At 40.9% G+C, this 13565-nt stretch overlaps 1 protein-coding gene across 2 annotated transcripts; it reads left to right on the top strand.

Annotated features, from left to right (window-relative positions):
• Window positions 1–597: 597 nt before the first annotated feature.
• Window positions 598–11614, top strand: erg28 (ergosterol biosynthesis 28 homolog). Of its 2 annotated transcripts, XM_060933158.1 has the most exons (5): window positions 598–687; window positions 9466–9631; window positions 9707–9797; window positions 9897–10015; window positions 10219–11614. In XM_060933158.1, exons 2-5 carry the CDS (start codon window positions 9499–9501, stop codon window positions 10305–10307), a joined length of 432 nt encoding a protein of 143 aa, XP_060789141.1. In that variant the 5' UTR covers window positions 598–687; window positions 9466–9498; the 3' UTR covers window positions 10308–11614. The 2 variants fall into 2 exon arrangements, with proteins under 2 accessions (XP_060789141.1, XP_060789140.1); XM_060933157.1 differs by lacking the exon at window positions 598–687 and having other exon boundaries at window positions 9182–9631.
• Window positions 11615–13565: the final 1951 nt, after the last annotated feature.

The raw sequence follows: 13565 nt of genomic DNA, 5'->3' as shown, positions 1-13565 counted from the left end.
AAAATCTGATCATGTTTTAAGGTCATTTATGCAGAAATATAGAAAATTCACAAACTTTCAAGCACCACTTGAAAAGTCTGAAAGGCGGTCTACCTTTAAACTTTATTTGAAATGTTAGTTTTGTGTGTGTGTGTGTGTGAGAGAGAGAGAGAGAGAATAAATAAGTATTTTTATTTTTGTCCTCAGTCACTACATATACCAAGGCAGGAGGAGATTGTAAACTTATAAACGCTATTAGCCGCTTAAAAACATGACACAACTGAATGAACAGAATAATAAAGTTATAAACTTAATCTCAGATGGACAGACAGGTCCATACTACACACTCCCAGACTAAACAGTGCACCAGCTTCTAAACACACCACAGCTGCAGACTTATTTTGACACACACTGTTTCTTCCCAGTCCATTCACATTGTGGGCGTGAACTAAGCTGTCAGGTGATCATGTAGGCCGTTAGTAATTGGTGAGATAAAGTTAAACTTGGGCGGGCCTTAAACCACGTGTTTTTAAACGGTCCAATCCCGTGGTGATCCGATAATCAGCCGAAAGCTGCAATTGGTTGTTGTTTTGTCACCTCGCTGATTATCTGAGGGACTTTATTGTACATATACCATAGAGGTGTTTATGATTCCAGCAGTTGTAGTAAGTTAAAGCTGATACAGAAGTGTTAGGGCACTCTACCAAGGTGAGGATACTTAATTCAAGTGTTTACTAGGTTATTTATCAATTATGAAGTAAACCTAATGAGCTAGTGAAATAACTAAAAATGACATTAGGAAGTAGTATAGTTGTTTTGGAGTATTTTAGTCACCTTGTATTTATTAACACACGACCTTTTTTGCAGAAATTCCACATGGATGCTGAATAATAATATCTAGTAGCTGTGGATATGCTTTTAATTCTATTAAGAAATAACTAATTCACCACCTTGGTTTAATATTTAGCACTTTGTCATTCTCTTTATTTAGTGTTTTTTTTTTTTATAGTGGTTTTAGCATGGGATGGGGTGTGGGATTATTTAATACAGTGGCATGCAAAAGTTTGGGCACCCTTACTGAATGTCTCATTCATCTCATTATCTCTAGCTGCTTTATCCTTCTACAGGGTCGCAGGCAAGCTGGAGCCTATCCCAGCTGACTACGGGCGAAAGGCGGGGTACACTCTGGACAAGTCGCCAGGTCATCACAGGGCTGACACATAGACACAGACAACCATTCACATTCACACCTACGGTCAATTTAGAGTCACCAGTTAACCTAACCTGCATGTCTTTGGACTGTGGGGGAAACCGGAGCACCCGGAGGAAACCCACGCGGACACGGGGAGAACATGCAAACTCCACACAGAAAGGCCGGCCCCGGGGCTCGAACCCAGGACCTTCTTGCTGTGAGGCGACAGCGCTAACCACTACACCACCGTGCCGCCCCTTACTGAATGTGTTACTGTGAATAGTTAAGTGAGCAGAAGATGAACTGATCACCAAAAGGTATACAGGTAAAGACAACTTTTTTTTTTTTTTCAGCATTTTCTGCAAGACTTGTGTATAATTTTTGCTTTTTACAATTTGAGAGGGGTGGCACGGTGGTGTAGTGGTTAGCACTGTCGCCTCACAGCAAGAAGGTCCGGGTTCGAGTCCCGTGGCCGGCGAGGGCCTTTCTGTGTGGAGTTTGCATGTTCTCCCCGTGTCCGCGTGGGTTTCCTCCGGGTGCTCTGGCTTCCCCCACAGTCCAAAGATATGCAGGTTAGGTTAACTGGTGACTCTAAATTGACCGTAGGTGTGAATGGTTGTCTGTGTCTATGTGTCAGCCCTGTGATGACCTGGCGACTTGTCCAGGGTGTACCCCGCCTTTCGCCCGTAGTCAGCTGGGATAGGCTCCAGCTTGCCTACGACCCTGTAGAACAGGATAAAGCGGCTAGAGATAATGAGATGAGACAATTTGAGAGTGGGGGGAAGAAAAAGGAACACCATGTGAAAGTTTGGGCACCCCAATACATTTGAGTTCTCAGGTAACTTTTACCAAGGTTCCAGACCTTAATTAGCTTATTGAGCTGTGGCTTATTCAAATTCATTAGGAAAGGTCAGATGATGCAGATTTCAAAGCTGTATAAATTCTCTGACTCCTCAAATCAACAGCCATGGGCTCCTCTAAGCAACTCCCTCGCATTCTGAATAATAAAATAATTGATGCTCACAAAGCAGGAGAAGGCTACAAGAATGTAGCAAAGTGTTTTCAGGTAGCTGTTTCCTCAGATTGTAATGTTATTAAGAAATGGCAGTTAACAGAAACAGTGGAGGTGGCACGGTGGTGTAGTGGTTAGCGCTGTCGCCTCACAGCGAGAAGGTCCGGGTTCGAGCCCCGTGGCCGGCGAGGGCCTTTCTGTGTGGAGTTTGCATGTTCTCCCCGTGTCCGCGTGGGTTTTCTCCGGGTGCTCTGGCTTCCCCCACAGTCCAAAGACATGCACGTTAGGTTAACTGGTGATTTCTAAATTGACCGTAGGTGTGAATGTGAGTGCAAATGGTTGTCTGTGTCTATGTGTCAGCCCTGTGATGACCTGGCGACTTGTCCAGGGTGTACCCCGCCTTTCGCCTGTAGTCAGCTGGGATAGGCTCCAGCTTGCCTGCGACCCTGTAGAAGGATAAAGCGGCTAGAGATAATGAGAATGAGATGAGAAACAGTGGAGATCAAGGTGAGGTCTGGAAGATGAAAAACTTTCTGAAAGAACTGCTTGTTGGATTGCTAGAAAGGCAAATAAAAACCCCTGTTTGACTGCAAAAGACCTTCAGAAAGATTTGGTAGACCCTGGAGTGGTGGTGAACTGTTCTATGCATACTGTGAATAGTTAAGTGAGCAGAAGATGAACTGATCACCAAAAGGGGTAACGGTAAAGATGATGTTTCTTTTCAGCATTTTATGCAATATTACATTATTTCTATCACAGGTGTAAAATACCAAAAAAATGAAAAGGACCTGAGGTAAAAGTTTGGGCACCTGACATGGTCAGTACTTAGTAACACCCCCTTTGGCAAGTATCACAGCTTGTAAACACTTTTTGTAGCCAGATAATAATCTGTTCTTCCCTGGGGGATTTTCACACATTCATCCTTGCAAAAGGCTTCCAGTTCTACAAGTTTCTTGGGCTGTCTTGCATGCACTGCTCTTTTGAGATCTATCCACAGACTTTCAATGATGTTTAGGTCAGGGACTGTGAGGGCCAGGGCAAAACCTTCAGCTTGTGCCTTGAGGTATTCCATTGTAGATTTTGAGGTGTGTTTTGGATCATTGTCTTATTGTAGGACCCATCCTTTTTTTTTTTTTAACTTTTTTTTTTACAGATGGTGTGATGTTGGCTGGTATTTATTCAAATCCATGCTTCCCTCGACCAGTGAAATGTGTCCTGTGCCACTGGCTGCAACACAACCCCAAAACATGATTAATCCACACCCATGCTTCAGAGTTGGAGAGGTGTTCTTTTCCTGGAATTTGGCACTTTTTTTTTTTTTTTTTTCCTCTCCAAACATACCTTTGCACATTGTGGCCAAAAAGTTCTATTTTGATTTCATCAGTCCACAGGACTTGTTTCCAAAATGCATCAGGCTTATTTAGATGTTCATTTGCAAACTTCAGACGCTGAATTTTGTGGCTATGATGCAGGAAAGGTTTTCTTCTGATGACTCTCTCATGAAGGTCATTTGTTCAGGTGTCACTGCATAGAACAGTGCACCACCACTCCAGGGTCTGCTAAATCTTTCTGAAGGTCTTTTGCAGTCAAACAGGGGTTTTTATTTGCCTTTCTAGCAATCCAACGAGCAGTTCTTTCAGACAGTTTTCTCCATCTTCCGGACCTCACCTTGATCGCCATTGTTTCTGTTAACTGCCATTTCTTAACATTAAGATCTGAGAAAACGGCTACCTGAAAACACTTGGCTACGTTCTTGTAGCCTTCTCCTGCTTTGTGAGCATCAATTATTTTATTATTCAGAATGCGAGGGAGTTGCTTAGAGGAGCCCATGGCTGTTGATTTTAGGGACAAGTTTGAGGAGTTAGAGAATTTATACAGCTTTGAAATCTGCATCATCTGACATTTCCTAACGAAGAATTTGAATAAGCCACAGCTCAATAAGCTAATTAAGGTCTGGAACCTTGGTAAAAGTTACCTGAGAACTCAAATGTATTGGGGTGCCCAAACTTTCGCTCCCCCACTCATTGTACAAAGCAAAAATAATATACAAGTCTTGCAGAAAATGCTGAAAAGAAATGTTGTCTTTTACCTTTATACCTTTTGATGATCAGTTCATCTTCTGCTCACTTAACTGTTCACAGTAACAGACATTTTCAGTAAGGGTGCCCAAACTTTTGCATGCCACGGTGTCTGAAGTGGTGTCCTGCTTCCTGTTCCTTACATACAGCAAAGTGCACTTTTGGGTATTGGGTGTGTAAGATGAGCTACATTTCTCTTGGGTGTGTAAGATGAGCTACATTTCTCTTGGATTTTCAAAATTTCACTTTCCAGTTTCATTTCCATGCTTCCCTTTCTCATGTCTTGTCTTCTCTCCTTGAGAATGTGAGAAGAGGGCAAGAACCATATGAACACGCATGTACTGTATCTGCCAAATGATGTGTCCTAACTCTGCCACATGACTTGTTTTTGGGAGAGGAGAGGCTGATGATGGTGGTATGACTGACCGACTGTTTATAGCTGCTATAACACGAGTGATAACAGGAACTGAGTTCATTGGCATTCCATGAGTTAAGATCTACTCCTGGTTGGGTCAGATTACTAAGAAATCTAGTCGGTTACTGACCAGATATTTGTGTTCATTTGTAATTGATAACATTATCCATTGGGTTACAAAAGTAATCTAATCTGAAATACTCAGTTACTTCAAGAATTGTAAACAAAGCAAATATTGTGCCTTTTAAAGCAGGGTCTCCGCGGATCCTTAAAAAGTCTTAAAAAGTCTTATTTTTAATATGTGTTTTTTAAGGTCTTAAAAAGCATTATATTTCGCTATTTTTTGAGCTATGGTATTAAATTTCACATGGGAGGTATTAAATTTCATCCGGGTAGCCTACAGTAAATGGAAAAAAAAAAAAAAACATATGTCTGGATTTTTTTTCCGCGCTAACGTTATTTATTCAACCAGCGTCGTTTGTTATCAAGATGCTGAACAAGTAGCACAAGAGCCGTTGTGTCTAGCACTAGTTCTAATAGCGCAGGAACCACGCCACAGGGGGCAGTGTGTTCTTTTATCCATGTAGTAGACAGTGATGGGAATAACGGCGTTAGAAATAAACGGCGTTACTAACGGCGTTACTTTTTTTTTTTTTAGTAACGAGTAATCTAACTAATTACTTTTTACATCGTTATAACGCCGTTCCCGTTACTTACAATAAAATACTATGCGTTACTTTATTAAAGCTGTTCTCATCTGGCACGCTGCTCGTTCAGCCTTTCTTTACTCTGCTTTCGTGTGGGGCGGGGAGACACGAGACAACGGCACAGTAAGCCAATCAGAGTAGATTTGGACAACATACGTAGGTAGGCCACGCCTACTGCACTACTGCGCGCTCTTTCAATCGGAAGCCACAGCGATGGCGAGCGGTCAGCCCAGCACTGCGCTTTCACACTGGAAATACAGCCATTACTTTTCATTACTTGAAATAAAAGGCAAGAGTGTTTACGTGCAATGCACATTATGTCGAGGAACAAAGCGTTTGTCCTCGTCAGTGGCCAGTAATTAGTAACATAATTTTAATAACTACAAAAATATATTACATTTGATAGATGTCTTATCTCACATTGTCCCACAAAACTATTAATATAGTGTAGATAACGTTACTAATTGGTTCTGTTAAGTGTCCATTTCAGTCATTAAACACATTTAACATTCACTTTTATTATGATTACACTAATTGAATTTGATTTTTTTTTGGGGGGGTAACAAAATGTAACGGAATAATTACTTTCTCTGGTAATTAGTTACTTTTATGACAAAGTAACTCTGTTACTAACTCAGTTACTTTTTGGGAAAAGTAACTAGTAACTATAACTAATTACTTTTTGAAAGTAACGTGCCCAACACTGGTAGTAGAACCATTGAGAGTAGAGCAGACGAGGAAGAAGTGGTTGAACTTGAACATGAACAGAGATGGGGAAGTGTAAGTTTAGTAACAAGTGGCTTGAGGAGCCAAAATACAAAAGTTGGCTAACAACAGCAACTTCAGAATATGAAGCAAGATGTAAGGTATGTCGGAAAGACATCAAGTTAACAACAATGGGCTGTAAAGCCCTTGACGCTCACTCGAAAGGGGAAAAGCATATGCGCTATGCTGCTAGTCGGGCAACAACAGTCCCCAGAGGCAGTTCGATCAGTAGTCAAACTTCCTTGCTTCCTCACTGTTTGTTCATGGCAGTAGCCTACTATTAAAATATTGAGAAAGCAGTTAATGTTCTGTTTTGTTAACTGAAGATCAATTTGTTTCCTCACTGTTTGTTTACAGCAGTACCCTACTATTAAAATATCGAGAAGGCAGCTAATGTTCTGTTTTGTAAACTGAAGATGCACATTTTTTATAAAAAAAAATGCTTTGAACTTAACCTAGAGTGTGCTTTTTTTTTTTTTTTACTGTACGTATTTGTTCCGCGGTAGTGGTCTTATTTTTTATACTCAGTGGTCTTAAAATGGTCTTAAAAAGTATTATTTTTGCTGGTCAGAAATGTGCAGAGACCCTGTAAAGGTAGACTGCCTTTCAGATTTCAAGTTCAGGTCATTTTAAAAACTTTCCCTGACTTTTTTTAGTGGACTGAAAGCTACTGAATTTCAGTCACAGACTTCCAATTTTAATGGGGGGGGGGGGTTAATAGAATTAATGAATTTGGGGCCATCCGGCCCTAAATATTTTTTCCTGCTTCACCATGACCCAATTAAAGATACTATGTTATGCATCATGTGGTGGGCTTTCCCTGTTCATGCAAGGCATTATGGGATACAAACTTGAAACAGGAAAGAACAATGGTGAATGTGACTGTGTGACTGAACATGAGACTGACTGACTACAGTAATGGAAAATGAGAAGATGTCATGTTGTGAAGGAAAGAAAACACAGGACCAAGCTAATAAATATCGGTGGTTAGCGAGCATCTGTGTGATCAACTGTTTGTTTAGTGACAGTGATGTAACTCAGTGGATGGTCAATGTTAACCTGTAGATGGCAGTAATGCAGCACTGGATGCCAGTTGCTGTAAAACCCTAAAGATGAAGGTGGTGATGATTTTGGGCAAGTGTGTGCACATGGACTTCCTCTGTCTGCTTGACTGCATGATGCGAATGACTTCATGCACACTATTTGCTAGGGAATCCCCTCAAATTAAATAACTTTACAGCCACAGAATGGTGGCTTTTTTTTAATTCTATAAATGCTATTACAAAAAATCACTAACCAAGTTTCAGGGTGAACTAAATTTTCACTGACTTTTATGAAATCGAAAGGCCATCTAGCTTTTAACTAAATCCTGTACCAAGTCATAAACTTGAGTTCTACAAGCTCCCTCCCCAAAACATAACGTTTTCAGTTTCAACAAAATGCATTTTGTATATCCAGCATACAGTTGGTCAAATCAAAATACCCTTACAAAACAGGGGTGGGTTTCCCAATGTTGCAATTTGAGGCTAAAGAGCAAGTTTGACGAAACTGTTAAGCAACAAACCTTGTCTCTGTATGTGGTTTTCCTGACCTCACTTGTGAGGGATCTTAAAAGCAACTCTGCTAAGAGTGTCTTTGCAATGCGTGTCCTCGATTATAAGCATGAGTGGTTGCTAAAGGTATTGGTACAAGGTCATGCTTAATTCCATCACATATGCAACACTGGTTAAAGTCTCTTCCTTGAGGTTCAATTTTTAATTTGTGAAATAAAATAGTCTAATTACCGCTTACGTCACTTATCACATGCAGTTACACTTGCCATTAATACAAAGTGCCTGGGGTGGGGTTTTATTTATTTTTATTTAAGTGGCTCATAGACTTTATCCACCTGCTAGTGTGGCAGGTGGAGTCCAAAGTTAATTTCTAACCCTGAAACTAAAGTCCTACTATGGCTGCAATCTCATCTCCTATCATCTCTAGCCGCTTTATCCTGTTCTACAGGGTCGCAGGCAAGCTGGAGCATATCCCAGCTGACTACGGGCGAAAGGCGGGGTACACCCTGGACAAGTCGCCAGGTCATCACAGGGCTGACACATAGACACAGACAACCATTCACATTCACACCTACGGCCAATTTAGAGTCACCAGTTAACCTAACCTGCATGTCTTTGGACTGTGGGGGAAACCGGAGCACCCGGAGGAAACCCACGTGGACACGGGGAGAACATGTAAACTCCCCACAGAAAGGCCCTCACCGGCCCCGGGGCTCAAACCCGGACCTTCTTGCTGTGAGGCGACAGCGCTAACCACTACACCACCATGCTACCCATGACTGCAATCCTGTTCAGGAAAACCATATTAGCTTAATGATGGTTCTTAAGTAGTTAGACACACCCCTTTAGCCTTAAGAGGCTTTTGGGAAACCCACCTAAGTACTGGTACGAACTCCAGCTATATTGTCTTCTACAACATGTGGGATGCTGTTTCTTTTGTAAGGCTTTTGTTGCTGCTGCTTTTACTCAAAGGCCACATGGAGAAGTTTATACTAATACTCAAGCTGTAAATAAAGGAACTTGAACTCCATTATCAAGTAATTGGTTAAGTCAGCATGAACAAGGCCGGAAACCTGAGCAGGGTAAATTACTTTGATGTACAGTAGAACACACTCGGCATTTAGATTGTCAATAAAATTACCCTGGCACAATATGCTGGCAATACGGTACACCTGTAGAGGTTTCTTTTGTGATTATTGCCAAAAATGGAAGGCCATTTGGAAAGAACTGCTGGAACTTTCCATCTTGACGCAACACCTTTTTCTTTTCCCCACCACAAAGTGGAGCACTTGTCTTAAAAATAATAAAATGAAGCCTGTGTTTCATGAGTTAATAACCAATGCTGTCAATTTTTTCATAACTTTTAAAATTGCCATAGTTTACTTGATTGCCAGTGATTTAAAAACAGTAATGTAACTAGAAACTGATTGTAAATCTCCCCCCATGTAATCTGGGATGACTAGTTACTGTATTTGTTTTGTGTAATCTGATTACATAACCCTGATGACATGTAATCAGTGACTACCCAACCCTGAGTGTAAACAAATATGGCAACATTGCTCTTTTAATATAAACTAATTGTTGGCAGATTGTGGTACAAGATGAATAAAACATCCAAGGACATGTTGTCTTGGGGAAAGCAATCAACTTCAAGGTGGTAACTTGCACCACCCTGTCATTAGGTAGTTGTGTTTTGGTTTTTTTTTTTTAAATTTCTGCATAACGGCACATTCCCTACCCATGTATTTTGCTGTGCTTCTACAGGTGTGTACTGGTCTGTGGTGGAATTCAAAAACCATGAGTCGCTTTTTGAATTTGTTAAGGAGCTGGCTTGTCATGGTGTCTGTGATCGCACTTGGCAACACTATACACAGCTTCCATGATCACAGTTTTCTGTCTGAGAAACTTTACACAGGCAAACCAGAACTTGGTGAGAACTCCTGTATATGTAGGATAAAGTAGTAGTTAATTCGCCAATGCTGACCAGTAACTTTTTGTTCTTCAGTAAATGGCCTTCAAGCAAGGACTTTTGGAATCTGGACCTTGCTGTCGTCTGTTGTTCGCTGTGCCTGTGTCCTGGACATTCAGAACAGGACGTAGGGCTCCTCTCAGTCCTTTTTATAAGTATTAAATAAAATGCAGTATGTGCTAACTGTCTGGTCTCGGTACATGTTTTCTCTTTCCGTCCATATTAGGCTTTATCACGTCACGTTGTGGACATTTGTTCTGGCTCTTGGTCACTTCCTGTCTGAAGCCTTTATATACAAAACAGCTGAACTTACCATTGGAGTTATAGCTCCCCTTTTTGTGGCAGGTAAGTAAGATGCAGTGAAAAGTAATCAAAGATGGGCTCTGATTACTTATGTTGCTGATTTAAGTAATCAAGGTCTGTTTTAATTCTGTAAGTTGTGGGAGCAGACCTGTACCATTGGTAATTCTTACAGATCACCTCAAATCTTTTATTTCTATGCTGTATGGTGGTCTTGCAGTTCTTCGTGTGCTAACTTTTCTTTCCAGGTTTTTCTATCGTGGGTATGTTAATTGGGTTCCAGTGTCTCATGGAGCCGGAGGAAGTAACTGGAGTGAAGCAGAAGAAAAAGACCTGAATCTATGCCTCAGGGACTCATTATGGGTCCGTATCACTTTACACTCGGAAAAGCACTAGGGGGTTCGTCACTGCTGATGAAGGACAGCCTGATTGAATATAACTGTCTATTCACGCTTTCACATTCCACTGTGTGGACGAAGTGCTTGTTTTTTCTAATACTGTTAACCAAGTATATCCTATTATAGGAGTAAAACTTATCTTCTCAGGAATTGATCCCATGCACAGTTTATGAATAGTTAAGTATTCTTAAATTGGTATATGTGCATGGCATGCCTTGTACAGACTCTGCCTCCTGCATATGGCCTTGTCATAAAAATACTACTGTGTGGTTGCCAAATACTGTATGAGTAGTAATAAACACTCTATGAAATGGTGTATATTCCAAACAATTACTTGGGGAGCTTTATCCATGCTTGCCATGCAGATTCATAAGGCCTAGTTTTTGGTGAAGATATTTTTAATCAAAAGCTTTTTGCATATCTCTGGATTCATTTGAGTTGCAATACCATATGCCCTTTGTGATGAGGTGCCTTGTAGCACACTTCAACTATGAAAAGAGCTCTACAGCCTTCAGTTAGGTGCTTCAACTATAACAGGATCTGATGCAATGCAAAAATGTGAATACTTCTGAGACATAGGAAAAAAACAGGACCGTTAATTAAATGGAGCTGCTGCGATGATGTTAGTTAACCCATTACTCAAGCCTTACTGTGATGGAGTCCCCGTTACTACAGTTGAGTATGTGCTCTGACTGCCATACCAATGAATCTGGCTCTTTGGTGTTGTGGTCAGGGTGCAGGTTTGGCACTCTATAGACCTGAGTTCAAGGCAGGATAAGGTGACTGTTCTCTTGCTTTGCTATACTTGTTAAAAATGACAACCATGTTATCAAAAAATATTTGGGGTTAACACTGTCCTCTTACTGTAAGAAGGTTCTGGGTTTGAATCCTATGGCTGACGGGGGCCTTTCTGTGTGGGTTTCCTCCAAGTGCTCTGGCGTACCCTACAATCCAAAGACACTTGTATTATGTAAAAATACCCAGACACGGGGGTTGCACAAGCCAGTGCATACTTTGTGCTGGTCCCAAGCCTGACTAGATTGGGGAGGGTTGTGTCAGGAAGGGCATCTGATGTAAAAAAAAAAAAAATGTATGCCAAATCAAATATGTAGCTCATGATGATCTACTGTGGCAAATAATAGATAGGCATTGCCTAAAAGTGGTGCTCCTGATGAGTGTAAAATGTGTGGCAGCACTATCAGCCCAGGAAGCTGTATTTGTTATACAACCTCAATTCCAAAAAAGTTGGGACACTGTATAAAACAAAACAGAATGTGAATATTTGCAAATCATGGAAACCCTACGTTTCATTGAAAATAGTACGAAGACAACATATTAAATGTTGAAACTGAGAAATTTTGTTCTTTGAAAAATATATGCTCATTTTGAGTTTGATGCCAGCAACACATTTCAGAAAAGTTGGGATGGGGTAACAAAAGACTGAAAGTTGTGTAATGCTAAAAAAAATTTTGGTTAATTGGCAACAGGTTAGTAAGATGATTGGGTATAAAAAGAGCATCCCAGAGAGGTGGAGTCTCTCAGAAGTAACGATGGGGAGGGGTTCACCACTCTGTGAAAGACTGCGTGGGCAAACAGTGCAACAATTTAAGAATAATGTTCCTCAATGTAAAATTGCAAAGAATTTGTGGATCACATCATCTACGGTACATAATATCATTAAAAGATTCTGGAGAAATCTCTGTATGCAAGAGACAAGGCTGAAAACTGACACTGGATGCCTGTGATCTTCAGGCCCTCAGACGACACTGGATTAAAAGCAGACACGTGTCTGTACTGGAAATCACTGTATGGGCTCAGGAACACTTCAGAAAACCATCGTCTGTGAAAACAGCTCATTACTGCAGCCACAAATGCAAGTTAAAACCAAATATAAACAATACCCAGAAACACTGCCACTTTTTCTGGGCCCGAGCCCTTTTATGATGGACTGAGGCGAAGTGGAAAATTGTCCCAAGGTCTGACGAATCAAAAGTAGAAGTTCTTTTGAGAAATCATGGACACCACCTCCTCCGGGCTAAAGTGGAGAGGGACCATCCAGCTTATCAGTGCACAGTTCAAAAGCCAGCATCTGTGATGGTATGAGGGTGCATTAGTGCACATGACATGGGTAGCTTGTACGGTGCATCTGGGAAGACATCATTAATGCTGAATGATATATCCATGTTTCTGAGCAATATGCTGCCATCCAGACAAAATCATTTTCAGGGAAGGCCTTCCTTCTTTCAGCACGACAATGCCAAACTGCTTTCTGAAACATATTAGAACTGCATGGCTCCATCATAAAAGAGTCCGGGTGCTAAACTGGCCTGCCTGCAGTCCAGACCTGTCTCCCATTTACAACATTTGGTGCATTATGAAGTGTAAAATATAACAAAGGAGACCCCGAACTGTTGAGCAACTGAAATTGTATATCAGGCAAGAATGGGACAACATTTCTCTTTTAAAACGACAGCAATTGGTCTCCTCAGTTCCCAAACGTTTACAGAGCATTGTTAAAAGTAAGGGTGATGCAAACACAGTGGTAAACATGCCCCTGTCCCAACTTTTCTGAAAGATGTTGCTGACATCAAATTCAATCTGAGCACATATTTTTCAAAAAACAACAAAATTTCTCAGTTTCAACATTTGATTTTTTTTGTCTTTCCTTTTTTCAAGTAAATATAGGGTTTCCAAGATTTGCACATTGTCACATTCTGTTTTTATTAACAGTTTACACAGCATCCCAACTTTTTTTGGAATTGGGATTGTACTACAGACGCTTGCTGCTGTGTTTATATTCACCATATGCCCCCGTCAGAGGTTTAGCATGGTACGCAACTGTCTGTTATCCTGATACATCATTCATGCACAATGTAAAGTTTGACTGTGTTTTGTTTGTGTTCAGTGCATTGGTTAAACTGTGGTTTAGCATGAGACTTAGCACAGAGGCTAATGGTGCATGTTTGGTTAACTTGTAGAGGTTTGCACACTTGGTTGAGCAGAGCGAGGTGTGTAATGTTCAGAGCCTAGTCTATAAACATTACTCTGCACAGTTGTGTATTTGTTTACAACCATGTTGCTTTTTCCCCCCCTTTATTTCAAGGTGCTCCATGTACAGTGTATGGTGTTTGATATCCAGCGTTCAATGCTATACTCATGTTCAAGAGGAATAAAATGCAGAGACGCTCTGCTGTTCT

The sequence above is a fragment of the Neoarius graeffei genome, chromosome 11 (genome assembly GCF_027579695.1).
Source record: "Neoarius graeffei isolate fNeoGra1 chromosome 11, fNeoGra1.pri, whole genome shotgun sequence".
Lineage (NCBI taxonomy): Eukaryota > Metazoa > Chordata > Actinopteri > Siluriformes > Ariidae > Neoarius > Neoarius graeffei.
This window is presented reverse-complemented; position numbering and strand designations above follow the sequence as displayed.